This window comes from Tursiops truncatus, chromosome 1, assembly GCF_011762595.2.
Source record: "Tursiops truncatus isolate mTurTru1 chromosome 1, mTurTru1.mat.Y, whole genome shotgun sequence".
Classification (NCBI taxonomy): domain Eukaryota; kingdom Metazoa; phylum Chordata; class Mammalia; order Artiodactyla; family Delphinidae; genus Tursiops; species Tursiops truncatus.
In genome coordinates, this window is record NC_047034.1 from 176557297 (window position 1) to 176584734 (window position 27438).

At 62.2% G+C, this 27438-nt stretch overlaps 1 protein-coding gene across 2 annotated transcripts; it reads right to left on the minus strand.

The window, feature by feature from the left end:
* Positions 1 to 2595: 2595 nt before the first annotated feature.
* TMEM201 (transmembrane protein 201) lies at positions 2596 to 27148 on the minus strand. 2 transcript variants are annotated; one of them, XM_033843688.2, is made up of 11 exons: positions 26889 to 27148; positions 19931 to 20051; positions 19076 to 19270; positions 17689 to 17865; positions 16188 to 16540; positions 15500 to 15703; positions 9911 to 10143; positions 7756 to 7827; positions 6779 to 7078; positions 5830 to 5967; positions 2596 to 4675 (listed from the first exon to the last, which is right to left on the minus strand). In XM_033843688.2, exons 1-11 carry the CDS (start codon positions 26999 to 27001, stop codon positions 4578 to 4580), a joined length of 2004 nt encoding a protein of 667 aa, XP_033699579.1. In that variant the 5' UTR covers positions 27002 to 27148; the 3' UTR covers positions 2596 to 4577. The 2 variants fall into 2 exon arrangements, with proteins under 2 accessions (XP_033699579.1, XP_033699581.1); XM_033843690.2 differs by lacking the exons at positions 2596 to 4675; positions 5830 to 5967 and adding an exon at positions 5993 to 6163.
* Between the last annotated feature and the right edge of the window lie 290 nt (positions 27149 to 27438).

A 27438-nucleotide genomic window follows, 5' to 3' on the forward strand; every position in this document is an offset into this window, starting at 1 on the left:
CACTTACTCCCACTTACAGTGATACGTCTCATCTTGCCTTAAAGTTACATCTCCAACCTCAAGGGGCCGTGACCCATGACCTCACAGCTCTTTCAGGTGTGTAATTATGTACTGGGTACTTACCTAAGCCCACCCTCCTGCTCCAGGTAGGCTCTGGGGGGCAGGGGCATCTCTGTTCTGCCCACCATTGTAGCCCCAGTGCCTAGCACAGCCTGGCACATGCTAGGGGCACCACAATAATTATCGTGGAAATCTGGCTGGCAGTGGATGAAGATGCTGCGGAAATCCTGGATCTCTCGCCTCCTTCACTGTGATCCAGCTCGCTCTCACCTGCCAGACGCTTCGGGGACGGAGGGCAGCTTTCCCCACTTCTACCCCTTGCGGCAAAACGTCCTCAGAGCTGCTACCACAGAAAGCATTTTGCAGCAGTGGAGCCACTCCGGACCCCTCAAACACCCTCTAATGGGGGGCTTCTGACTCTGATCGCCCCTTAGACCCTTCTAAGGAGGTCATCGTCTAGGTCCTTCAGCTCTTGTTGCACAGAGGGGTCCAGGCATCACACGGTTGGTAAGGTAGCTAGTATGCTAGCAGCGATTTACAAAACTTTTTCTTTTTAATCTGCAGAACTTTTTTCTGACATACAACCCAAGTGGAGCCCAGCACTTGAAAATTGAGCTTCTCTGCTAGACATGGTGCTGGGCACCCTGCTTGCTGCCCTTCATCCTCCACCAAGTCCCTCCCTGGAGCCTGAGGTGCGGCGGGAACCATCTCTTTACAAATGTGACCAGAACTTCGATCTGATCTTTCCACCCCACCACATAAGCTGTCTGGTAACCAGGTGCAGGTTTCCAAAGCAAAAGTCAGCTCCAGGTTTTTGAAAAAACAAACAAAAAACAACTCATCATTTTCTGTAGCTTTCTAGAATGCAACCAGGCAACGCATATAAAAAGCTTCAGAATCCTGAAAACCTTTGAATTATCCTAAGAAAAGTCTTCAGTACAGAAGACATAGGTTCCTACAAGATGCTTACTGCTCTGTCCCAATTATAAAAGCAGGGAGAAATGATAAGCCTTCTAGATGCTCAGCTGTAAGGGAAGGTAAAATTACCTGCTTGTGCTCACGGGGAAGGCAGCCTTTAAGAGGGACGAGAAGTCACACTTGATATGGAAATAGGCCCATGATGGTGTAAAGTGAGAAGTAAAGTGACAAAAATGTTGTGGACAGAAAGATCCCACTTTCGTAAAAGAAAAGAAAAGAAAAGATATGTATGTAGAAGAAAAGGGTAGATGCCAATATTTTAATTGTGGGATTATGAGACATTTTTTTTTTTTGCTCACTTGTATTTCTAGATTTTCTACAATAAACTTATTTCCCTTTTATAAGAAAACAACAGGACTTCCTTGGTGGTCCAGTGGTTAAGAATCCGCCTTCCAATGCAGGGGAACATGGGTTTTGATCTCTGGTCGGAGAACTAAGATCCCACATGCCACGGGGCAACTAAGCCCGCACGCCGCAACAACTGAGCCCGCACGCCACAACTAGAGAGAAGCCCGCATGGCACAATGAAGAGCCCGCGCGCTGCAACGGAAGATCCTGTGTGCCGCAACTAAGACCCAATGCAGCCAAATAAATATTAAAAAAAGAAAAAAAAAAACCCAGATGACATTAGTAAGATAATAACAGACACACCTAAAGGAAGAAATCCCTCACAGAAACAACTGTGGAGCCTCCCCGCGGCCCCCTCAGCTGGGTTTCCTCTTCCCAGCACAGGGCTGGGTGTGAGCCCTGAGCAAGGGGACCCGCGTGATTTTTAAGGGAGCCTCTGGTTCTTCCTGGGCAGGCACCTCACAGGCTCAACGGAGGAGAGGGCTCCTAAGAAGTGGGCCCTTTGGCCCCCTGAGGTCACAGCCTCATGGGACATCACACCCCTGAGGTCAGTGAACTCAGGGTGTTTGTGGCTCCACCTGCAGGCAGCTTGGTCCTGCTGCCCCAGAAGGTCGGCTGTGACCTGAGTGCGGTCGGAGTGAGCAGTCCAGCCCCGTCCCTTCCCATCTGCCCCGCTGGCCTCAGGGAGCCAAGCACCCACCACCCACCCTCCCCATGGGTGCTGGGCCCGAACAAGGCCCTCTGCATCGTGTGGTGCTTTAATTATCCCCAGCTCAGCCCTGGATGGTGGGCTTGTTACTTCACAGCACCAAAATGAAGTCCATAAAAATGCAGACTCCGCAGTCACCAGGCAGCCTGGGCCCAGAACCTGTGCTGGGACGCTTAGGACGCTGGCCCGCTGGTTGGGACGGGATCTCGCAGAGAGACGGCTAAGCCCCTGCTCACGCTGTTTGCCCAGAGCCTCCCGTCTCTGCTCAGCAGACTCTGGTTCACCCTCCCGCCATCCAGGCCCGTCCAGGCCGATAATGTCCTGTTCAAACCCTCCAGTCCTTCTGGGGACACTGCCACTCAGAACCCACCACCCCGGGCTCTGTATCCAAGAAACAAGCGAGTGAAGTCACTTCCACGGCAGCCCAGGCTCCCCTGCCGCCGCGGCCCCCAATCCGAGGCCTCGGCTGCCCAAAGAGAATAAAGACGAGACAGACTGAGGTATAGTTCAAAGGTTGGTATCTTTTTTGGTTTCCTTTTTTTTTTGCTTTTGTAAAGAAAAATAAGGTTGTGTTTTTTGTTTGAAAGAAAACGTAAGTCAGCCCCCTCCCCGCCCAGCCTCTCCCCTGCCCCTGGGGGGGCGCTAGGACCACCGGCCCTGGGCAGGAGGGGCCAGGCGGGCCCAGGCGCGAGAGGAGGGGGCTGGGCACTCAGTCAGGGCTTCCTCAGAGCCAGAGAGGAAGGGTATTCGGGAATGGAATTTGGCTTGGTTAGGCAAACAGTAAAATTAAAAAACTCGACGGCCACGCCCACGGTACGAATGGAGGCCAAGAGGCACCACCTCCGAGTTGGAACCATCTCTGGCAGCTGGAGTCTGGGACGTGGCGTGGCCCCTGGCCCCCAATCCCCCTCGTTCTGGGGTGAGGGGTAGGGCAGGAAACAGTAGCTCTCAGGAGTGGGGGGATGTCAGAGCAACCTCCTTCCCCACATGGTAAAAAAAAATTACTAAAAAAGCACCCAAAGCTTAATAAAACTAAACCTCCCCGGCAGGGAGGACTGGGGGCATCCTGCTTCCCAGCAGAACGCCTTGCCTGGCAAAAATGTGTAGAAAAATAAAATTAAACTTTATCCCTGAATGACAGAGTGAAGACCCTTCCCCTGCCGTCGTGAGCCTCCCCACATGAGTCTCAGAATTCACAGAGGCTGCTGCTTCCTCCTGAAGTGGCACGAACGCGTGCACTGACACACGCACGAGTGTGCACGCACACACGCACACACACACACACACACACACACACACACAGCCCCACACCTGCGTCCAGGGCCCAGGGCAGCGGGACGGGGATGCTGACACCCACAGGCAGTCTCTCATTCCTCACGGCATCTTGAGGGTCCCTGTGCCAGACTGAGACCCACCCTTCCTCTTCTCGGGGGCAGGATGGGACCCCAGCACAAGGGCAGGTGTAGGGGGCAGACCTGCCGTATCGGTCGGAAGGGCAGTGGCAGGACCAAGGGGCGTGGGGTAGGAAGCAGGCTGGCCACAGTGGCCTGGAGACAGAGGTCGCGCTGAGCCCACCGCGACAGCAGAATGCTGAGGGTGGGCGTGAGGGTCCAGTCTCATCAGAGACCTGCAGGCTGAGGGGGTCAAACAAGGCCCCTTTGGACAGTGCATGAGGGAGGGGCCTGGAAACGGGGCGGGGCGGGCCCTGGGTAGTGCTCTCACGGCTGCAGGGCTGCTGCCAGGGAAGGTCACCAGAGGTAATAAAATGGGGACACAAGCAGGGAGAAGTGAGTCTGGGGGGTGGTGCTTACATGAGTCCAATTGGGCCCCTGAGACCCAGGAACTCTGAGGGGCCCTGGGCAGGAAACTCACCTGCCCGCCCAGGAGAGCCAGAGGGAAGGCGTAGCCCACAGCCCACAGGAAGGGGCAGGACAACGGCAAAAGATGCCGGCCCTCAACGGGGCCTGGCAGGGGAGGTTTATCCTCCACCCGGCTGGAGACCTCCCCTCCCTCCTCCCCCAGGGAGCCTGAGGCGGCCCACGGGACGGAGGGGTACAGTACGAAGATGTAATCACAGCCCGCGGCTGCGGGCTCAGGGCCACAGCTCCTGATCCCGTCACAGCAGTCGTGGCGTTCCCGCCAGGCAGGGCTGGATGGTGGGGAGGGACCCCAGGGTCATGCAGCCCCTCGGGGACCCCTGGCTTCAGGATCAGAGCGTCAGCACCAAACACACAACTGATGTCAGCCAAAGAGGTGGGCGGGGAGGGCTGGGACCCCCAAGACCATGCCCAGCCCCGCAGTCTGTTAGGTGGGGAGAAGGCTTCCGGGAACAGGGCTCCCTCTGGCGAGGTCCAGGGCCCTGGAGAAAAGGGCGGAGGCGGCAGCCCCTCGAGGAGGGCTGAGGCCGGCAGTGGTGGAAGCAGCATGCACCTGGGCGCACCCTCCGAGATTCTCTGGGTGCCGGGAGGCTGCGGACCGCGGGTCAGCGCAGGCTCTGGTACAGGTAGGCCGAGGTGAAGAGGGCGTTGACAGTCAAGCTCACGGCCAGGAGGCCCCGGATCAGCGAGGGGGCTAAACGACCTTCCAGAGAGAAAACGAGAGACCTGTGAGCAATGTGGGGCTGAGGCCCCGCCCCCAGGGAGGCTCTCCAGGGCTGAGGCCCCACCCCCAGGGGAGGTGCTCCCGGACTGAGGCCCCACCCCAGTTCTTTCGGGGCACCCGGAAGCCTCCCCATCTGAAAAGACCCAGGAACGTGGGGTCACTTAGTTAGATTCTGACTCCTTTTTTTTTTTCGGCTGTGCCCCGCAGCTTGTGGGATGTTACTTCTCTGACCAGGTATTGAACCCGGGCCCTCAGCAGTGGAAGCGGAGTGCTGACCACTGGACCACCAGGGAATTCCCAAGTCCTGACTCCTTGAAGATGCCTCTCTTCCTGACCCTGTGCCACCAGGCAGGTCCCGGGCTAGGGTGGTACACACCTGCACCTTGCCATGGGGTACACCAGCTTTACAGACAGGACAGGACGAGTACCCTGCCCAGGCCTCAAAGGCGGTAAGCTGCTGACTGGGGTCCCCCACCCCAAGCTGATGCTGCTGGGTCACATCCCAGACGCCACCTGATTTGGGAGCAGCGCCCATTTCCAGGAAAATCCTGTCAACATACACGTCTCCCACCCACCTGGAGGGGGCACCAGGAGCCGACCGCTGGGCTTTACACTGAACTGGGATCTGACGTCACAGCCCGCCCCCATCCCGCAAGCAGAGGAGCCAGGATTTGAACCCAGGCAACTCAGTGCCCTGCATAGCCTGCAGCCTCTGCACTGGCCCCAGGGCGCCCACGCTGACACCCTCCAGGGGAACTTTCTCCAAATGTGAAAGTGTTCTGCATCTGTTCTGTCCAGTCAAGCAGCCACAGGCCACACGCGGCAGTGGAGCGCCTGCAATGCGGCTGGTGCAGCTAAGCAAGTAGATTTTTATTGTTGTTACATTTTAACTGTTAGGTGTAAACAGCCACCTGTGGCCAGAGGCTCCTGTAAGAGTGCAGATGCAGACCCTCATCTGAGTGGGGAGGCTGCCACAGACGGGGGCCAGGAGGCCTCGGGTGGGCCGTCTCACCCTCTTCTGTCACCCAAGAGCCCTCGAGGGGCTGTTCTCGGACAGCTCTCAGGAGGCGGCTGCAGACCTGGAGACCCCGCGCTACCCTGCCCCCCTCCCGCACGTCACACGGGGTGCAGACCTCGCCAGGTGGGGGCCTCCTCCGCGCACCCTCTGGTGGTGGTGTCCACCACACAGGAGGACGACCGGGACGAGTCGTCCTCTTTCTTGATAGAGCGGCTGCTGCACGTGCTGCCCCCCTCCGGCGCTGACTTCATGTCTGCAGGGAGAAGGGGCGTTTCAGTGGGAGCTCATGGCTCACCCCCAGGGACAGACGCGGGGCAGCTCCACCTCCAATCCCAGGATGGTCCTCAGATGTGGCCGGCCAGCCAGCCCTGCCGGTCCCAACTTGCTCGGCCCGCCCCAGGCAGTGGGCAGTGGGAGGCCAGGTCCTCATTCAGGTCCTGTCTGTGTAGCTGCCATGAAGGGAGCTGGCTTTAGATCAGGAGCAACAAACTCAAACACCGCCAGGCGGTAGAAGACGACGGCCACAAGCGAGGCTGTGGAGGGGGCAGGTCGGTGGGGCAGGCAGTGGCAGAGGCTGGGGCGTGGGACCTCAGCCTGCCCTTCTACCTGTCTGGCCCAGCGTGGCCAGATCTTCTGATATAATACGAGACACAGGAAATCCACACATTCATGTGAAAGTTCTAGATTTTAAAGGTTGAGGCCTAATTTTAAAAATTCTAAAATGCTTTGCGGAAAAACTTCATTTGAGCAAAACAAAAACATCTGCAACCAGATGCGGCCTGATGCATTTCTGACCATCCCAAGGGACAGAGGAGCCTCCAGGTCAATTGCAAAAGAAGAAAATAAAATCAGCCAAAAAAGGGCAACGTCCTGGAGGGTTCAAGGTCACCAGAAGCCAGGCCAGCCAGGCCAGGGACTTGGGAGAGTGGCCACACAGTCAGATAAGAGCCAGGACAGGCCCCGTGTGACCTCTTGACGGTGTCCCCACCGCTGCACACTGACCAGAGGCCTCCCACGGCCCGCTGGGCTCTCCTGCCTCTGAGAGGGCGGTCAGAGGGCCGTACCCACGCTGTGCTTCGTGTCCCGCGCTGGCTGCCTCTGCGGGACGGCGGGCGGCTCGATGGTGAAGAGGCTGCCATTGCGGGGCGAGTGTTCATCGGAGCTGCTGGGGGTGTTAGGGGCCTCCCCGGGGGGCGATGGGAACAGCAGCAGCTTCTGCCCCTTCAGGTTGAGCCGGGCAGGGCTGATGAGCGGCCTGCGGTGGCGCAGGGAGCCAGAGCTGGAAGCCACGGAGCCAGCCACGGAGGGCGCTGGGGAAGGGACGGGGGAGGAGGGGCAGCTCCCCGACAGCAGAGAGAAGTAATCTGGAGGGTGGGAGGGTGACAGAAACAAAGATGACAATATCGTGTCAATGTCTGCTCTGGTTATAGGACCGGCTGTGGTCCTGGGGCTCTTTCCTGTATTGACCCAGGGAGAAAGGCGAGGCTGGGCCTAGACTGGGGGGCAGAAGGGAGCCCTGCTGAGGACTGAGGTAGGAGGGGCCTGCACCCCACCAGGCAGCCGAGAGAGGGGAGAGGATCCCGGAGCCTCAGCCATGCCCCCTCTGCCCCCTTCCCCCTGACTTCTATCCAAAGCCCCTGGTTCCTCCCTCAGCTGAGAGCAAGGCCTGGGGAGAAACCAACCCTGGAGACCTGAGGTCAGCGACCCTGAGCCCCGCTGACGCCGGCACCCCCAGTGCCGCCTCCCTCCGTCACCACTGTAAGGACAGCAGCATCGCAGCTGATCCTAGAAACTCTCACGCCCACTGCCCGGAAGAGGAGACTGAGGCACAGGGCGTGAAGCACTTGCCCAGGGCTGCACAGCTGGGAGGCACAGGGTTGGGGTTTGAACGTGACCCCCTCTGGGGGCCCGTCTGACCCCAAAGCTCACGCTCAATGCGGCTGCTGTCCCGCCCTGCATACGCTCTGGAAACGCCGGCCCATGCGCTGCCCTGCCTCAGGCGGCTTCCCGGTCACTCCTCTTGGCGTTCTGTCCTCCTCACCTGAAACCGGAACCTCTCTGGATCGGGACACCTGAGACGGTGGGCGGCTCCCACTGAACAGATACCCTGAGTCTGGAGAGGAAAGAGAAAGGCAACACAGGTCCCTGCGGAGACAGGGCCCCGGCTCCGGCCCCCTCCCCCCCTCGCTCTGCCTAGACCGTCACCGTGTGGAGTTTTCACGAGGGCACGTTCCCGCCTCGCGGATGAGGAGGCCGAAGCCCACAGCAGGCCGCACGGGAGGTCGCGTCCCGGTACCTGACCTGCGCCTCCTTTGCTTCGGCCGTTCGGAGCCCTGCCCTGCTCCACTAACCCGTCGCCTGACCCCCCGCGCTGGGCCTTGGTGCGCAGAGCCCGCTGCCCCTCCCTCAGCCAAGTGCACCCCAAGGGCAGGGGCTCCATCTCACGAGCCCCTTGGTCCCCCAAGTGCCCCGCTGACAGCCGAGCGTGGAGAGAGCCAGCGGCCTCCACGCGCCCGCGTGGGGGCTGCTGCCCCACTGCCCCAAGGGCTCTGAGGGGTCCGTCAGCCACAGAGCCCCGCCTGCCCCTTCCACCCACCGGTCCGGGGACACAGACCCAGGTCAACCCCCAAGTGACTGTGTGAGGATGGCCACGTGGCCCAAGCACAGCCCGAGTCCTTTCGAGAACTGGGGAGGGGCCTTCCTGCTGGGGCTGAGCTGCAGGGACGCAGGGGTGAGGCCTGCAGCGAGAGGTGCAGAGGCCAGTAGAGCAGAGAGAGAGACGGGAAGACGGACCTGGTACTGCGCCCGCGCCCCGGACCACCAGGGCCTCCTGACACCTGAGCCAAGGACCCGCCCCAGCAACGGAGACTCCGGGATCCCACCTGAGACCAGCCTGCGTTCCACAGAACTGCTCTGCCACCCTCGGGGCAGGGGGCCTCCTGAGCCCTTGCCTCGGGCCTCCCAGGGCAACCCGGAGGCTGCCTGTTGACACAGAGAACACTCTTCTGGGGAAGGGCCCAGCTTCCGGACCCTCCAGGTCCCTGGGTCCAGGGCATTCCATGTCCACTCTGCTCCCCTCCCCCTGGCTCCAGCTGCTGTTCACGGAGGGCCCGCAGAGGCCCTGTCCGTCAGCCCCAAGGCCTGAGCTGCGACTCGCCGGCCACGGGCTCAGGAACTCTGCTGAACAGCCATTTCCAGAGGAGGGCAGGCGGCAGCCACCCTCTGCCAGCAACACGGCTCACATTCGGTGACACAGAAGTCCCTGGAGTCCAGGTCTCCGTACGGCTCGGGGCTCTCACCCCTTCGATCCCAGCCTGAAGGCCTCAAACACTACCCACCGCTCAGCTCACGAGCTGTGTCCAGCGAGCCGTGTCTCCTGCACTGTGGCCCACCCTCTACCTACGAGGACGCTGGACTGCACACAGCAGACGCTGGGCGAGTCCCGGAGGGAAACAGGTCCAGAGGGGTGTCGGACTGGAGGGGGAGCCCCCTGCTTGGGGGAGCTGCTCAGGGGCTTAAGAGAGACACTGCACGTCAGCAAGCCCGGCTTAACCAAGATGCCGCCCACCTTCCTAGAGGCTGGATCCTGCCGCACAGCCCCGCACCCCAGGCCGCACCCCGAGGGTGAAGCAAACCCCGTGGGCACCGGGTGGCTTCCCAAGGTGAGGAGGGTCGTCACGGAAGACCCTGCTGGGGAAGGGGAGGGATGAGACAAAGCCTCCGGTGACAGGGACCAGGTGCTGGTCACTCCGGGGCTCCATAAATGTAGCAGACCTGAACCGAATCCCTGCCCTGTGGACCACACAGAAAGGCCAGGGGCAAAATTCCCAGTCTCCAGAGTCTCAGAACAACGGCAGTTAATAATAACGGTGAGAACGGTGATAAAAGACAGAACCCCACGGGAGGGGACACGGACCCACCGGCTGCCTAAGCACTTTAAATCCACCACCCGGTTTAACCCTCACGACCACCCATGGAGTGGGTTCCACCACTGGCCTCAATTTTGAGGGCAACTGAGGCTCAGCATGGTTAAGCCCCTTGGCTAAGGCAGCCCGTGAGTGGACACAGCAGGGTCTGAACCCAGTTCCGCCTGTCTCTAAGCAGAAGCACCACCACCCACCTCAGGCTCAGCCAGAGTCCCCGAGCCCGGCTGTCCCCAGCCCCGCACTGCCCACCACGGCCCGAGCGCCACCTACCTGCTCGCGTCAGAGAGGGGATGGTTCCCAGTGAGAGGGCCCGGCTGAGGCGGCCGGGCAGCGAGGAGGGCGAGGCCCGGCGGGGAGACCGGAACAGCTGCTGGTTGGCAAGTGGCAGGAAGCCGGGCGGGGCGGGGATGAACAGAGCCGGCGAGGGGCCTGCGACGCCTCGGCAGGGGACGGCCAGGCTGGGGCCGGCGGGGAAGAGGCCGGCAGAGTCTCCCGGGAAGTACCTGCGAGAGAGAGCCCAGCGGGCATGGGAGAGGGGACTGGGTCAGCCCCGGGGGCCCCCGGAGCGGCCTCCGCATGGCGGGCCCCCTCCCCTCCCACGGTGCGAGGTGGGGCACGAGTCGGGGTCCCAGAGGAGGCGTGTGTTAGTTGCAGCAGAAAAGCAGTCCGACCACATTCACGCCATTAGGAGCGGGTGGCTGGGAGGCGCCAGCGTGACCCACCCCTCCCGGCATGCCCCCTCCGATCCCCTCAGCCTCACAGCAAACTAGGTCCACTACGAGTCTCGGTATTAAAGTGACACTGTCGCCCTCACCAGCCTCACGCCAACCCTTCACCTCGAAGCAAAAAACGCCCAGCCCTGCGCTGGCCGCTCAATTGGGCCGACGGCCTTGGGCTCCTCCGCGCCGCTACCCGCTTGGTGCCCAGAGCCTCCCGGCAGCGGCCGAGCTCGGGGAGCCCCTGCTCCCTAGGGCCCGACCCTGGGAGTCCTGCCGCTGCCCTCTGGTCTCAGACACTCCTCGAAAGCCCCTGGAAGAGCGGGGCGGAAGGCAGCCAAGCTTGGGAAGCTCTGGGAAGAGGCTCTGGCCGGACACCAACTTGAACTTAGAAAGACCCGTAACGATCGCAAGGCTGCCCGAAAGACGGAAGGTGACAGTGTCTCTTTAACTCGAGAACGGTACAGATCACACGACAGGACCCGGTGGCCCCAAGCCAGAATGTCAACCATGCTTCTGATTAAGGCAACCGATTACAGAGGGGGAGGGACAGAGACAGTTAATACATGATTAGTCCGCCGTCTGGACGGAGCTGCGGGAGGTCCAGCCTTACCTCGGTCCCCAAGGGACAACTGAGCCCATGGATAATGTGCCGACGGACGGGCAGGCTGGCTCAGTCCCTGCAGCAGAGCCGGGGGGCTGCCTAAGGTACCCCCCCCGTGCCCACCACGACCTTGAGCTCGGGGCACTGCTGGCCAGTATCTCCACGCCACTGATTTCCCTATTTCTCATCCCTGCCCCTCTCTTTAAACAAGTTTTATGAGGAAAGTGTGGGGTCAGCTGACGCCCTCCTGGAGAATCGCGTGGCCTCCTTAAAGCCTTCCAAAGCACCAGGAAACCACCTGGACTTCAGAACCAAAGCCGGGGCCCAGTGTCTGGGGGACACGGGGAAATCAAGCAAATCTACGGCAGAGTCTGGGCAACCTGGCTGGCCCCAGGCTGGACGCGCCTGCATTCCACCCACTGACCCATCCTGCCTAAGCCTGTCTGACCCCTACACCTCCTTTCCCCCAAAACACCTGCGGAAGGTTCTGCCTCTAAATACAAGATACGATTTTGTGCTGTCATTTTAGAATGACATACCGTTTGGCAGGACAGACGACCTTGAGGAGTGGCCTGCAAGGTGGGGGGACACTCAGCACGACAGTGAAGGGCGGTGAAGGTGCGCCGGGACCTTTGGCCAACTCGCTCCAATCACGCACGAAGCCCCGCCCCCTGCTGGGGCCTGCACCTCCCAGAGGACCCCGTCTGCCCTGTGCAGAAGCAGCCTGATGAGGGCGGGGCACGTGGGCCACGGGGGCGGGCACGCCCGGGCCCTTCCAGCGGGCGGCAGCGCGACTCTGCCTGCGCTGGGCTTCCTGTGCCGCCCCACCGGGCAGCCCACAGGCCAGGAGGCCAGGCCAGGCCGCGAGTCGGCCGAGGGCCACCTGCAGTAATCGGCAAGGAAGAGGAGAGGGTCCAAGTCGGGCTGCAGGTTTCAGAGGTGGCCAGCTGGGCCCAGGAGAAGCTGGGTCTTCTCAGCCCTTTCCTACGCTTCCCAGATCCTGCTCACACCTGGCGCTGCCCCATAGCTTATAACCTGAGTCTCTCATCCGCCCGGTACAGGTGCTTTCCCAATCTCTGATGCTACCAAAAATGGTGGCGCCGAGGGGGAGACGGTTCTGTGGTCTGACCCTCTCACTGGGACATGCAGTGGCATCACTCAACTAGCAGATCCTTGTGAAGGGCCAAGCGTGAGCCCTTGTCCTGGTTCCGCAGAAGACAGGCCCCAGGAGGCCCCTGTCAAAGGAGCCCCATCTCCGCCAGGCTCCCGAGCACTGCACGGGGACCGACACTTCCTCTGGCGAGGCCCGCCCAGACCGCCTGTGCCTTCAAATCCCATCTCAGAGAGGCCCCGGCCCGGATCCAAGTCTGTGTGTCCGCCGGGACACAGGGGCTCCAGCGAGAGGGCGGGCGGCTGGCTGCACTGCCTCCCATCTGACACTGAGGGGGACCTTTGATTTTCCAAGCCAACCCCAGGCCAAGCCGGGAACAGGAGAGAGGACTGCATTTTAAGCAGCAGTTTATGGAGACGAGGAGAAGCACGAGCCAGCAGGGCGCCCGAGGATCGTGGGCCCTGAGCCACTTGGTGCCCACGCTGCCAGCTCCCAAACCTGGCTCTGGTGGGCACCCCCGTCCCCCGAAGCCCCCGCCCCCGGCACAGAAGCCTCTGAAGGAACGTGAAAGAAAAAAACCAGAAAAGACGTGGTGCCTGACGCCCACCGGTCAAAGCAGGGCCCCGGAGGCATTTATTGAAAATACAGCATCAAAAACACTACATCTATGGCCGGGAGTTGCGGTTACAGTAATTGGAGGATCACTAGACAATCATCCACGTCTGCACAAGAGAGGACGGGACACTCGGTGACAGCTGCAGGCAGAAGGGACACGGGCCCCTCCCGGCGGGCTCCTGGGCAAGCGTTACGAGTGAGCCTGCTCGGCCTGGGGCGGGGACCCCAGAGCTGGAGGGAGAAGACGGCCCCTTGATCCCAGATGGTCTGACTGTCGTCCCCAGCGGAGGGGAGAGAGGCCCCAAGCAGGGCCGACACGTTCCCAGGTAATAAGCCACGATCCCAGTGGTGCCCGCACTTCCTCAGCTGTCGCCAGTAATGTCGGAAGGTGCTGGAATATGCTCTATGTAATGAAACTTTAAGGGACAGGTGGGTGATTTTAAAACATCACACCAAACACTAAAGAGGCCAGGAAGCCTTCCTCGATGAGCTCCATCTCAGTGACATGAAGGTGTCTTTCCGTCCCCACTAGAGGGCAGGAGCGACATCTGCTCAGCAGGCTCCTGGCCAGCAAGAGAGCTGGTTAGGGTTGTTATAAATAATTTAACTTAAATACACACGTACACACAGATGTCCTGCTTCTACTCAACACCAAGAAAAACAGTAATTAGCATCGCGCTGCCAGCTTCCTTGAGAACGGGAGATTCCAGAGGGCAGGGCATGCACAGCCAACAGACACTGGCTCCCTGCCTGGCGCCCGCCGCGCCTTCTCCCCGAGGCTGGCTGCCGGGCCGAGGGACGGCCAGCCCACTCCCCTCTGCCTCGCCAGCGCCCTTCCATCTCACGCTCCACCCGGGCGCTCCCCACACGGCCGCCGAGGGGTGAGTGGAGAGGGGTGGCCGCCTCGGAGCCCGAGAACCCGAGGACGGAGGGGCCTGGGCACGACTCCTGTTCCCCGGGGGCTCTGCGAGGGGCCTGAGCCGGGCACGCTCCACCTGCCCCTCAGGATCAGCCAGCTGGCTGCCCTTTCCTGAGTGTGACCCGCACACGCGTGTGATCCGCTCTTGCCTTCCCTGGGCTCCCATGTGTACAGCGGAGGGGCTGGCGCACTTGGGGCCACACCTGGAGGGGGCTCGTGCCTGCAGTGAGGAGTTGCAGGACCCAGGGCCCTGGAGGGGCGCACGGCCTTGGTCCAGCCTCCTGCCACGGCCCTGGGAGGGCAGCCCCCAGGCTGGGAACTGCCTCCAAACGTGGACGGCACGTCAGCCTCCAGAGCACATCCACACCAAGGTCAGCACTCAGGGGCCCTGGAGAGGGGTCCAGCTCTCCACCCACAGGCAGTAAACAGGCTGGCACAGCAGGGCCTGGCCCAGGGAGAGCAAGGCTGAAGCCCTGTGCGGTCTGCGGCTGCCCTACAGGGAAGTGGGAAGCAGGAGCTGTGGTGCCCTCCCTGAGGGGCTCTAGGGGCCAGGAGGAGGGCAGTGACAGGCCAGAGAGGGACAAGGTGACAATGACCTGGTGTCATGGGCCTGCGTGTCCCTTGGGCTCCTTATTCCATGCTAACCTTGGGCAGTTGGGACATTTCCCAGGCATCATACTGGAGGAAGGGGGTGAGAGGAGGAAACTGGGGACACCCCTGGTATGGGGGGAAGGGAACAGGGCCAACGAGAGCAGTTCAGGTCCCGCGCTGCCTGCCGATCAGGGCCGCCTCAGCCCAGGAAGCCTGAACCCCAGTCCCTGCAGGGAACGAGTGGAGGGCTTGGCCATAACGGTTGGGGTCCTGCCTTTCGAGGGCAGAACCCAGGGGCTTCCCAGGAGAGTGGGCAGAGTGTGTGTGCCCAGGTTCTGCCTATCTGGCTCACAGTGGTGACCAAAAGATAGAGAAGTAAAGGAGAGAGTATTTAGACCTTAGACCTCCCCCCAGCCTGGGCCAATTCTCACCACGGCCTGGCTGTTAAGATACCTGCTGACCACAGGAGAGGCAGGATTTCCTCCCGTCCACCTTGAGAAAGGCCTCCCCCCACACACTCATGGTCAAGGCCTGTCTGGGCCTAAGAACTGCACTCTCCATTCCTGGGGAAGGAGGCTGAGGGATAACAGGGTCTCAGAGCAGGGAACCCAGGGGGCAGCCCTGTCTCCTCCTGGTTTCACCAGCTCCACGGGGCTTACAGGGCAACGGGCAGGACCAAAGGGACAGACCAGAGAAGCGACGGTGGGACGAGGTAGGGGACTCTGCTCTGGCCCCGGCTCAGCACCACCTGCCCATGCCAAGCAGCCCACGTGGTCAGGCCATGCGGCCAGGGCCCACCCTGCAGCCACCACCACCAACCCATGTCGGGGGCCCAGAGGCGGGGCAAGGTGAGAGGAGAAGCAGGCAGCAGGCCTGCAACCCTCTTCCCGTGGTGTCAGAGCCAGGAAAAGGGCCGTGGCCAGTGTGGGGTGCCTGGAGCTGCCAGCAGGAAGCCACGGGTCAGAGGCAGGCAGCATGGGCGCTGCCCGTGTTCCAGGCTCAGGACGGTGAGGGGGTCTTTGGCCAGAGAGGTGGAGGCAGTGAGCAGCTAGAGAGCACTCAGTGGGCTGGGGGCCTGGGCTGGGGAATGGCTTGGTGGAGCCAGAAAGGAAAGGGGGGCAGGCCTGACTCCTCGGGGAAGTGGAGGGGCTGGGCAAGGACCGGGGGCCCTAGGCTGGGCGGGGCCGGAAGTGAGGCAGGTAAGAAAGATGCAAGACAGAGGGGCACTGTCTGCGCTGCGGGCAAAGCCCTGGGCCTGTCCGTCCGTCTGTCCTCCCCCCGCAGTCACTGCTGCTTCTCTGACCTTCGGGGCCGGAATCTCCGTGGGCCCGTCGCCTTCCTCGTGGCCACGGCTGCTGTGAAGCCCACCAGGCAGCACAGGGACGTGGTGCTGAACTTGAGCGTGTCCAGCCAGCTGGGCGAGGCAGCCTGCAGGTACTGCTCGGCCAGGTGCAGCGCCAGCAGCAGGGCCCACAGGCCAGTGGAGAAGGCGTCGATCCTCCGGAGCCTGCGGGGAGAGCGGGAGTGAGGGCCCAGCGAGGCGGGATAAGGCGACCCCTCCCACTCTGCCACCTTCATCCACCCCCAGCCCTGCTCAGAGGACAGAACCCAGGGCCATGAGGAGAGCGTGGGCCTCTGAATGCCGCTTCCAACAGTTACAGGCCACATGACTCCGAGTCAGTGCTTCTCTGAGCCTCAGTGTTCTAGTCTGTACGATGGGGCTAAGAAACCTCCCTCAGAGTCACTGGGAGATGATGTGGACACCGTTCGGTACAGGGTCTGCAACCGCACGGGGAAGCAGAGCAAAGGCCCAAGGGCGCCCACTCGACCCTCCAACAGCCCGTGAGCCAGGTTATCGTCAGCCGACTGTGCAGATGAGGAGTCTGAGGTGGAGCAGCGAGGCGGTGTGGCCCCAGTGGCCCCTCAGAGCCCCGCCCCTCCAGCCTGGAGCTTTGCTCCCACCATGCCCCGCCCGCCTGCCCCCCACGCACCTGAGGCGGCCGGCCAGCAGCATGGCCAGCAGGCAGGTGAGCAGGCCCAGCCCCACGACGCCCATCTGGTGGCTCTGCCCAAAGGCCCAGGCCTCGTGCAGCTTCTCCGCCGCATGCTTGGGCAGCAGGCCCAGCAGCTGCCGCCAGCCCTCGGCCCCAGGGGCCGTGCTGTTGTCAGGCGGGGCCGAGCCATTGCTACCAGGTGGCAGGGCCGGGGGCAGGGGCGCCCCTGGGGCAAAAGGGTTGCTGGTGCCGTACAGCGCGGTGGTCAGCAGGAAGGCGCAGGCCAGGAAGGCGAGGGCTCGGAGCACGATGACCTGGAGCGGGGCCTTCACCACGGACGAGCAGAAGCTCTGAGGGAGGGAGGGAGGGAGAGACTGGTCGGCAAGAGAGACAGAGCCACCGACACCCATCCTGGTGCCCACTCCGTGCACGGGGGTCTGGCCGGGGCCCACCTGCCGAAGAACCCACCAGTTCCTGATGATCAGAGACGCCCTAAATTCTCACACCCTCTTGGCTTTGTTTCTGGTTCACCACTGGGTCCCATTACTCTGTCTCACTTCTGGGCCGTCACCCCACTGCGAGCTCCTGTGTGGGGAAGAGCTGTGCTGCCGCATTCTCTACAGAAATCCTTTTGAAGTGATGGTGACCTCTTCTTTCAAGTACGTTTTTTTCAATCGTTTTCAAATTCTCATAAAAAATTCCTATTGCGGCTCTAACTGGAATTGTAATAAGTATACAGATAACTCTGGCCAAAATTAAGCTTAAAAAAACAGCAGTAAGTTGTTCAGTCTGGGAACACGGTGGAGAGGAGGAAAGCAAGGGTCAGAGCATCCCACTGTGCAAGTGGGCGCGTGGCTGGCGCGTGGCTGTGTGGTCGGGGGCCTGGCTGCAGACTGGAAACCACACACCAACCAGTCAGCGAGATGGCCACAACCAGAGGGCACCTCCGGGGACCCAGGGGGTGGGTGGGAGTTTCTTTGGGGAGGATGGATTTTACTTCTAAACCCACTTGCTACTTATATCACATTTTTTTAAGCCAGGACATTCCAGCATCTGAGTACAGTGATAAAAATGAACAATGGTTTTAGCCAGCCAGTCCTGGGCTCAAATCCTGGTGACACCACACACCAGGTACGTGGCCCTCTGCAAGTGACTTAACCTCCCCAAGTCTGGTTTCCGTGGCGCCTTGGAGAGCACCCACCACGGAGGCGCTGGGAGGAACCCACACAGGTGTTGGCAGGTGCCCAGGCTCAGCAGGGCAGCTCAGAAACCCCTGTCACGCACGCAAATAACTAACATTCTCCTTAGGACCCCTGCTCCGCTCCGTGTCTGGGGACAGGTTGGGATGTGGCCCCACGGGACAGTTGCTGCCCCAGGGAAAAGGGCCTCAGTTCTGCAGAGCTGCCCCCCAGTCACTGGCCCAGCCCTCTGGGAAGGGGTTTCCTGCACAGACCCAAGGGCTGGGATGCCTGGAGTGCCCCATGGACGCCCCTCGGACCTGCGTGTGCGTCTGGTCGGCCTCCCGGCGCTTGAACTGGTGGCTGAGCAGCAGGGCGCGCAGCTGGCGGTTCTGGTGCTTGATGTAGTGCTCGACGGCCGCCTGGCACGGCCGGCACAGCTTGTACATCTGCTCCAGGTGGTGCCGGTACACCTCGATCTCCTCGTCATATCTGCCCTGCGGAGGGAGACAGAGGCTCAGGGTCTCCAGGGGGGCGACCGTGTGCAAGTCGTCCCCAATCTGCACCTGCTTCCCCCGCTGCCCAACGGGACAAACGGCTGGGAATAAGGGCCCCCCAGAGGCCGGGACACAGCAGGGCCCTCAGCTGACAGCAGACACTCCAGCCAATTCTGTCGCTCCGAAGGACGCACGTTGAGGCCAGAGTCTGGGACGTGGCCCCTGCTTCAGGCCCTGCTCCCGGACTCCAGAGCTCCAGGAAGGCAGGTGACCCACGGGGGAAGGTAGCTCTGGGCTGACACCACCTGGACACGGGCAGATGGACAACCCAGAGGTGGGGCTGCCTCCGCCCTTAAGCCCAGTGGTCTAGAAGACACCGGAGAGCCCCTGGCCAGGCCAGGGCCCTAGCAGAAACCAAAGGGCCTTTACGTTTCGGAACAGCCCAGGAGACTCGAGTCCCCTCCCACCCCTCCTCCCCCAAGAGACGCAGCAACACGCCCCTCCCTCCCTGCTTCCAGGGGAGGGCGGGAGGGTTATCAGTTTCATCTCTTGCTGGGACTGAATGTGCCAGAAGAGGTGCCCTGGCTGCCTCATCGCACATGCCTGCCCTTCTCTCTGCAGCCTCCCTGCCTCTCCCCTCCCAGCCCCAGCTCACCTCCATTTCCCTCCCTCCCCCACTCCCAGGCTGGGCCTTGGGAAAGTCAGTGTCTCTGGGCTTCAGCTGGGATTTTCTCCTGAGGTCACGGAACCCCCAGACTGGGTGAGGTGACACCAGCTAGATGACAAGGCTGCTGGGCTCCACGGTGGACCTGGGGGAGGCAAAGCCCTAACACCAAGCCTCTCGGCAGCACCTGTGTCCCCTCCTCTCCCACAAGCCGGGACATCGTCCACCAACTCCAGAGCAAACTGCCCACCAGCCAGTGGCTAAGACTGACTCAGAGGGACACGGACAGGATGGCCCAACAGGGCCCCAAGCTGGAGCCCAAGGACCCTACCTCCCCCTACCCAGGGACAAAGCCCTCTGGGCTGGCAGGAGCTGGGCTTTCCATGATGCTCCCAGGCTTGGGGCCCCCAGAGCAGTGACATGAGACAGAAAGAGCGAGAAGCGAGTGGCAGCTGAGGTGGACTACATCGCACACGCGGAACACAGGGCCAGCACGGGGCCTCCCCTCCGCTGCTCGAACCCCCAGCCCCTCCCACACCCGCTCACCTCGTCGCGCGGCGAGAAGGCGGCCAGTTGCTTGATCTTGGTGGTCTGGTGGTGACTGCACCGCCGACACAGCAGCACCTGGCTGCTCACCCACTGCGGGGGCTGCATGGGGGCTCGGGGGCCGGGCGCCCCGCTCACCACGTGGTTCAGGTGCTCCAGGTACTGGGCGGGGATCGGCTTGTTGTAGTCGCCGTTCTGGGGGGGGAGGAGGACTTGAGTCAGGGGAGCCCCTCCCTACGGGCAAGAGCCTCCCCACGGGTTCGGGCCAGGCGCCGGACGGAGGGCCCGCGTGCCCGCACTCCACGGAAGTGGACCGCTAACACTCCCTTGCTTTACGTGCAACGCAGAAGCTCTTCTTCCAAAAAAACTTCACGGGAACCCCCAACACAGGCGACACGCTGAGGGTGCAGCCTGGACCCCGCCCCCTGCTCACACTCCCACCTGGTCTCCCTCCTCAGGACCCAACAGGGGCTGGCACAGGGGTCGGCAATCTCTGGCGGTGGGCTGGCTGCCCACGCCTGTGAGTAAAGCGTTCCTGGGCTTTATTCACAGCCACGCGCGCTCACACGTCTGTGGAGGCCCTGCAGTGCCGAGCGGTCGCAGGAGACTGTGTGGCCTGCAAAGCCTGAACCCCTCACTGCCCGGCCCGCAGAGAGCCTGCCGACCCCAGCCTGGAGCAAGGCAGAGACTGGGCTTCAGAGCCAGAATGATCCGGGTCTGAACCCAAACCTGCCAGTTTCAGAGCTGGGACTTTGCACAAGTCACCCTAGCTGCCCAAGCCTGTCTGCTCCTCCTCAAAGGAGGGGCCCAGGGTCAGGGCCCAGGGCCCGCAGGTCCTGGATGGGAGGGCCGCACCTCCTGGAAGCCGTTGTACTGTTCGCAGTGGGGGCAGTCCCAGCAGTTGCGGTTCCCATAGGGCACCACCGTGTCCTGGTTGCAGAACCAGCAGTTGACGACGGTGTGTGTCGGCTTCATCCTGTGGACGAGCAGAGTGGAATCAGCGGGAAGACCTCCGTACCCATGCGACAGGAGACCAGGGAGAGCATGTGGGAAGCGGGATGGGGACCCCAAGCTGGAGCTGCAGGCAGGCGGAGGAGGACAGGACGCTGTGTGTCCAACGGCAGGACCTGGGCTTCTCCTTGGCCTCTGAGGCCAAGCCTCCCCCGAGCTGGAGAGGCATCAAGAACCCAGGGCCAGCCAGGCCACGGGGCCGACAGGGACCAGGCTCTAGGACCACCCTCCACCCCCGCAAGGCCCGCAGACCTGGGCCTGTTCCCAGGATGCGGAAATGGTGCTCCCTGGGGAGTTTCCAGATGGAAGGCACCTCCTGGGCTTCACAGAAGTCCCCAGGAGAGCGAGGGCCAAGGAGGCCAAGGGGTAGGGACTGCAGAAGGCTGCTCAGCCTGGGGCCACCCCTCCCCAGCAGGGGGACAGGACAGGCTGGCCACAGTGGCCCTTGCCGGCCACATGTGTGCTGACAGGTGGGGTGTGAAGGATAATCCCAGACCAGGCACCGACGGATCTGTGCTCTAGGGCCGTCCATCCATCTCCCTGGCTGTTGGGGGTGTGTGTGTCGAGGGGGTTGGGGAATGGACATGGCAACTACCAAGCAAACCCCTCTAGTCCCAAGAATCTAAAACAATGTGGGCAACAGGTGGCAGCTGCTTGAACCCTGGGGTCCTGGCCTTGCCACTCCTGTCTCCCTACTCACCCCCAGAGTCCACCTCCAGCTCTGGGGGTGCCGCCTGGGCCTTCGCTGGGATGGGCAGCCATACCACACACGGACACCCCTACTGTCCACAGGACAGCATGGCCCCAACCTTCTGCGAGCCAGAGCCCCCGGCTCTGCCACCTTCTCCTCTCCCAGCCTCGGCCCGCATCTGCAAAGTGGGAGCGATCACAGAACCAGGGCATCTGCGTGTTACAAGGACCCAATGACACAAGACACGTAAAGGTGCTTGGCAACGCAGGGCGCTGGCTGTGTCACTACCCTGTCCCCGGGACTGTCAGGGGCCTGGAAGAAAGGCTGGCCCCCCGGGAAGCAGAGCTGCTGCTTCTGACACTGCTGATGCTTCCTGGCCTTGCCCTTCCACTGACCGTGGGCAGGTTACTAGAGTTCTCCAAGCCTCAGTCTTCTCACCTGTCGACTGGGGACAAGACATGTCAAGTGTGGGAAGCGCTTACAGTGCCCAGCTAAATACCCAATAAATGACAGCTTACATGGGGAGGGCAGGGGAGGGGAGGAGAAAGCCCGGACAGAGACAAGGACATGAAACCAGACCTCGCAGGGAAGGGTCCCAGGGTCCACAGAGGGCACCTGCAGCTCCAGTTCAGGCCAAGGCCCTCAGAATGGCCGACAAGGGACCGCACGTCTTCAGCATCACTGAACCAGAGGACAAGGCCCAGAAACAGCAGCACTGGGCAGCGTGGCTCGTGGTCATGGTGTGGCCTTTGGGGAAAGTCCTTTCTTTATCTGGCCAAGGGGGATAATGATAATCTCTGCCCACAAAAGGCTGCCGAGGGGCTCGGACGGAAGGCACCTCCTGCGCTTCACAGAAGTCCCCAGGAGAGCGGCTGCCACCTGTCGCCCACATTGTTTTAGATCCTTGGGACTGGAGGGTTTTGCTTGGTAGTTGCCACGTCCATTCCCCAAATGAGAGAATTTAGGAAAGCGCTGAGCTGGGCAGGTGATCAGCAGAGGCATTTTGACAGCTTCACTGGGCTTCAGGCAAAGAGCAGTGGAAGGAGGCGGCTAGCGGTATGGGAACCTGCTCTGCTGAGAAGCCGGCACTTGGCTTTCTCTTTGTGAATCTGTACCTGCTTTACAGGCTTCTCTGTTAGAGTGCACAGTGCTGCGTCCAAAGGGGTGATGAGGCAGGCCGGAAAACCTCTCCCCTCTGCCCCCAGGTCCTGCTGTCCTCGTGATGGGTCCCTCTGCCCCCTTCACCCCAGAAACTCACCGCACCACACCCCGCCTCTGGAAAGAAGCCAGCAGGAGAGCTGGCAGCCCACGAATAAAGAGAGATGGGAAGGGAATAAAGACAACCGGTGGCAGGCGAGCAGGAACTGAAGCTTTGGGCCAGGGGGCCAGGCACGAAGCCCCTCCCGCCCAGGAAGTCATCGTTTCTACTCTGAACCTCCAGCTCTGTTGCTAGGGAAGTGAGCCTGGCCTGGAAGGAGGTGGCAGGAAGGGGAGGCTGGGGATACGTCCTGGTCCCTGGGCCAGCGGCTCTGGCTTGGTAATCCCTGCCCAGGGTTGGCGGGGTGAGGGTCCTCTCTCGCGGACAGGGCAGCTGCCTGCCACCTTGGCCAGATGGGGTCCCCGCGCCAGGAAGTCACCTCCCACAGCTCCCAAGGGGTGAGCCCTGAAAGCGCGTGCAGGCCTGTGAGCGGCAGACGGACCAGCAAAGCTACGGGGAGCTGGGTGTGAATGTCAGCTCCCCAAGCACCAGCGCCGCTGCTGCCTGCCGGAAGCGCCACGCGTCAGACACGTGGATGAAGTGACTCACATTCGCGGGCTGCGCTTGACGGCTGACCTCACAGCTCGTACGTACTGTCCCCACAGCCACGGCGCGGCGCGGGCCTGGCCTCTGGGCCTGCACCCACCTCTACCAGGCCTGACGCAGGAGCCCTTGGGTCAGCCTATTCTGCGCCCGCTTAGCCGGGGCTCTGCTGCTGCTCAGGGAAAAGGCCCTCCAGCCTGCTCCCCTCCTATCCCTCACCCGCTTCTCCCGCAAGCCAACAACCTCCATCCCCAGTGAGGCTCTGGGTCAAACCACTCTTCGTGGTGGACAAGATCTGAGGGGACAAGACAGAATGTCCCTGTGACACAGGCAGGAGCAAGTTAGGTGGGTCCAGGCCAGGCCACCTCAGGTGGAAGGCTGGGCCCCAGAGGGTGAGTGGCCGGGAGGGTCTGGAAGGTACTCACCCAGCTCCTGCTACCTGTGTGCTGAGCTCTCTCAGGCTCTGCGGGGGTTGGAGGAGGCCTGAGGCAGCCAAGGGCAGGATGGGCCCCTGGGGGGGAGCCAGGGGCAGCTGCATGCTCTGGAACCGTCCCTCCACAAGCCCCAAACCCACAGTGGGGAAGAAAAGATGAACACAGGCCCCCAACAATGGTATCACCCCCTCAGCCCCACACGTGGACAGTTAGTTACAACAGAGCTCGTGCCCTGGCATCCCGCCGTGCCCTACAGGTCTGGTGGGAGCGGGGGGTGTCAGTTCTAGCCCACCACTGGCCCACCTCTCTGAGGGCTGCAGCTCCAGGCCCTCGGTCCAGGACCCTGCCAGGGGGTGGGCACCTGCTGTGAGCCCAGCACTGTGCCACATGGAAGAGACACTGATGGGGATCAGTCCCTGTTGGGGGGCGGGGGGGTGCTCAGAATCTGGGGGAGGCCCATGCGTCCACCAGTCTCTGCCAGGCCCTGAGAAGTTCCCCGAGAGGGTCTGGCACACAGCCTGTGACCCTGGGCACCACGTGCTGGCCTGGCGGGGTCTGGAAGATGGTCTCTGAGAGTCAGGCTGGTTCCCTTGGGGGCCGAGAGGTCAGCCTCCAGCAGGGCCCCGAGGGGATCCCAGGACAGGCTCATAGGCGAGGGGTCCTTGTCGGACCCCACACGGCTCCTCACTTGCTCCTCTGTGCCCTGAGTGTTGTCCGATCCACCAGAGAGAATCCAAGGAGCAGGCTCCTGGGCAGCGGGACAGCGGCACCAATGTGCAGCTCAGTGCCACCAGGACCCAGCGGGCCTCCAGCCGCCCGCGCCAGCCTCAAGGCGAATCACACTTAGGCCCACAGCAGTCCAGCCAACACCAAGACAGAAAGCCCGGATCCGCCCTCGGTGGACCACACCGGTCCCTCAGCACAGCGCCGGCTGGGCACACGCTGGATCGCAGGGAGGCAGAGATGAGCGAGGCTCTCCACTCCTGACCCGGACACAAGGACGAGAACAACGACCTCACAGGGCAGCTGGTGACAGGTGCAATAGGAGAGAGCCAACAAGTGGTGCATTTGCCGTCACCCTCAAGAACGGGTTTGCCGGCCAGCAAGGCAAATGAGCAGGTGGCCCTCAAACAGATGGACTGCGGGCAAGGGGGGCACCACCCGGCATGCGTGCGGAGCGCAGGGTCCCCCCAGCCAGAGTGCGCAGCACCAGGAGAGCCTGGCAAGAGGTGAGCGGGAACCAGGGACCCTGGACGCCAGGCCGAGGCTTAACTCTTTTACCTGGGAGGTTGCATCCTCTGTTTCCAAACACCAGAAAGTGGACAATCCAATAACCACCTACGGGGGCCTCCAGAGGTCTTGAGTAGGGATGTGATGGCAGGAGATGGATACGATGGCAAGCGGCAGAGCCTGGGGGTGGGAGTTTGGGTGGGGGAGGCACAGGAAGCCACCAAGACTGCCTGGGTACAGGGCGCGCCAGCCTGGGGAAGTGTAATTGGGGCTTCCACCTGGCCTCCTATGGGTGCAGAGTGACAGCCAAGTTGCTCAGTGAGGACCCAGAGCACGAGGCTTGGTTAGGAGCTGAAGGGCCAGAGTGAGGCAGGGCTCTGCCGTTTAGCAGCTTGGTGTCATAGGGCAGGAAGCCCAATCTCCCTGGGCATCTGTTTCCTCATCTGTAGAATGGGGCCAACAGCAGCTCCTGCCCCACGCCAGGTCATAACACACAGTACGGTCAAGAGGACTCCGCGGGTGGGAAGCCAGGGTTGGCCCTGCCGGAGGCTCTGGGGACCGCAGCCCTTCAGAGAAGCGGGCTCTTCCCCCTGCTCCCCGGCCGATCCTCCGTCCAGGTCCCTCCATCGCTGTGCTGAGCCCCCAAACACCCAGCCGGCCAAGTCCATTTCCAGAAACAACTCTCCTCACATGCCCTCCCCAGGGTCATTCTAAACCCACGCTGTGGCCAAAGCCATTCCTCACTGTCACTGTTTCCCCCACAGAGGAGAAGGGCTCAGCCTGGTCTTGCTTCTGAATCGTGACAGTGGCTAATTTATGACCCCCAGACAAAAGCCAGCGCTCTGGTAGAATCTCAGAGCCTCCTGGGAAAGGGCTGGTCCTTCTCAATCAAAAGGTCCCAATGCCACACCACGACTCTGGTGTCACGCCACACTGGTGCCCTCCTGGCTCCCCTCGAAGCAGCTCACCCAACACTGCACCAAGGCCTCAGACTCCTGTCTCCGGGAGCGGGAAAGCTGTGGCTGGCAGCCCAGGTGGGGAGACGGGACCCCCAGCAACAGCCGCAGCACAAGACGGGAGCTTGAGGCACAGTGAGCAAACCCAGTGCGAATCTAGCCACACCAACACAAGTGAGAGCTGCAAAGCCTGGACACAAGACCTGGCCCAGGCTCTGGTCCTTGGGCTGACATTCCCTGCCCCCGGTTAACTGGGAGGCAAACCGGGCTCTGGACACACCTCTGCCGTCGACACGCTCTGGGAATCTGAGCAACAGCAGGCGGCATGCACCTCTGCACCTCCGTTCCCTCGTGCATAAGATAACTGGTTTGAACCAGCTGGTCCGGCAAGCCCCTCCAGCTTCCAAATTTTGGGCAGAAGCTGGGACACGCAGAGCTGTGCGTTGTCAGGGACCCCTGAGGCCACCCCCTCCTCAGCCTGCCAGTCTGGCTCATCCTGCAGACACAGCTGATGTCCCTCCTACCCCTTCCTCCCCCAGGAAGCCTGTGACTCAGTCGCCCTCACTTCTTTTCCCTTTGGGTGAGAAGCAGTACACGGTGGTGGCTAAGGAAGAACAGACATGCCTTCCAGGTTCAAGTCCCAGCTCCCCCACTTGCTGCCGAGTGACCGTGGGCAAGTTCCTTCGCTTCTCCCACCTAAGAGCTGCGCTTCCACATCCCCTGCTGAAGCTACAAGCCCACCCATTCTGTCTCCAGAATGTTCTCACAACCCCACCTTTCTCCCCTATCCCCTGGGAAGGTGGATCAAGTGGGTTGACAGTGGGGCTGCCCCTGAGGTCCTCCTGAAGCAAGAGGCCATTAAGCTTTTATCCCTGACCATGGAGACCAGCTGTGCACAGTGGGGTCAGCATGATCTCGGAGCCAGGGTCGGGGGTGGGGAGCCGCCACTGAACCCGCTGGGCAGCCCAGCCCGGTTTAAACACCTCTGAAGTATGTCAGGCTTGCCTGCTCTTGGAGGCTGTGGAGCCCGGGGGTCAGGGATGCAGGCTCCAGGGTCAGGATACTTCAGCTCACACCCTGACTCGTCTAATTAATAACAATTTATGTAGCTCTTTTGTCCCTCAGCTTCTCTAGACAGAGCAGGGGTTGTGACTCTGAAATGGGCTTATGTGAGATTAGAACAACGCCCGAGACAGCGTATGCGGCTCAGAAACTACCGGTCGGTGTTCACGCGACCCAACGTGCCCCTGAGGACCAGGGATCGGGGCTCAAGACGGAAAGGAGCAAGGCCCGACCCCCGCTCGACGCTCCCGCAGGGTTTGGGGGCCCTGCAGACCCTGCAGCTGGGCCAGCGCAGATCTCCGCGGGGGAGGAAGTTCGTACGTCAAGCGCTGGCTGTCCCCGCCCGCCCCACATTCCTGGGGTCCCCCAACCCACTCCTCAGCCGCTTCCCGACTGGGGATCCCCAGTCCGGTTTTCCTTCCGGGGGCGGGGCGTGCACAGTGGGTCTCGGCGCGGGGACACACGGGCCGGGCCCCACCGCCGCGCCGCGGCCTCGCCGCGCTCACGGACAGCGAGGCGCGGGCGGCCCCGGAGCCGGCGGGCTTGGGAGGACAGCGGGCGGAGGGCGGGTGCGGGGGCAGGGGCGCGGGTGTGATACTAGCCGGCCGCGTGGGCCGCGCGCACTCACCTCCGTGCGATGCGGTAGAGCAGCACGCCGGCGGCGGCGCACGCCGTGACCCCCAGGCCGCCGGCCAGGCCGGCCGTTGGGTAGCGGGCCAGCAGCGCGCTCATTCCCTCCATGGCTCCTGGCGCGGGCGATGGGCTGTGGGCAGCGGCAGGCGGCAGGCGGTAGGCGGCGGCGGTGGCGCTGGCGGCTGGGCCGAGGGCCGCGGGCGGGACGCGGAGCGGCGGCGCGCGCCTCGTCGCGCCGTGACCTTCGCCGCTTTGTAGCCGGCGCGGGCCCGCCCCCTGACTCGGCGCGCTCCCGCCTCGCAGCCAATCGGAGCGTGGGGCGAGCCTGGTGGGCGGGGCGCCGGCGGAAGTCGCCGTACCGGCCAGAGCGCGCCCTCCCGCGGCCGGAGGGGGGAGGTGGCGCGGGGCCCGGCCCGGCCCTTCTCCGCTCCCGCTTCGCTCGCCAGGCGCCCCAACTTCAGCATCCCGGGCTAATAAGTCTTTCCCCGGCTAGTCCTGTCTTCCCAACTCCTAGCCAAACCGGGCCTATGCGCGCGACGCTGTTT

What these genes read in the sequence shown, in the direction of transcription:
- TMEM201 (XM_033843688.2), bottom strand. Translation starts at nt 27,001, where the DNA reads ATGGAGGGAATGAGCGCGCTGCTGGCCCGCTACCCAACGGCCGGCCTG. An exon ending in CTGCTGGCCGGCCGCCTCAG is followed by an intron (nt 15,704 to 16,187) that starts GTGCGTGGGGGG and finishes CTCTCCCCGCAG; the next exon opens with GCTCCGGAGGATCGACGCCT. An exon ending in GGAGGCCCCCACCTGGCGAG is followed by an intron (nt 4,676 to 5,829) that starts GTCTGCACCCCG and finishes TCTCTCTGGAAG; the next exon opens with GTCGTTTAGCCCCCTCGCTG.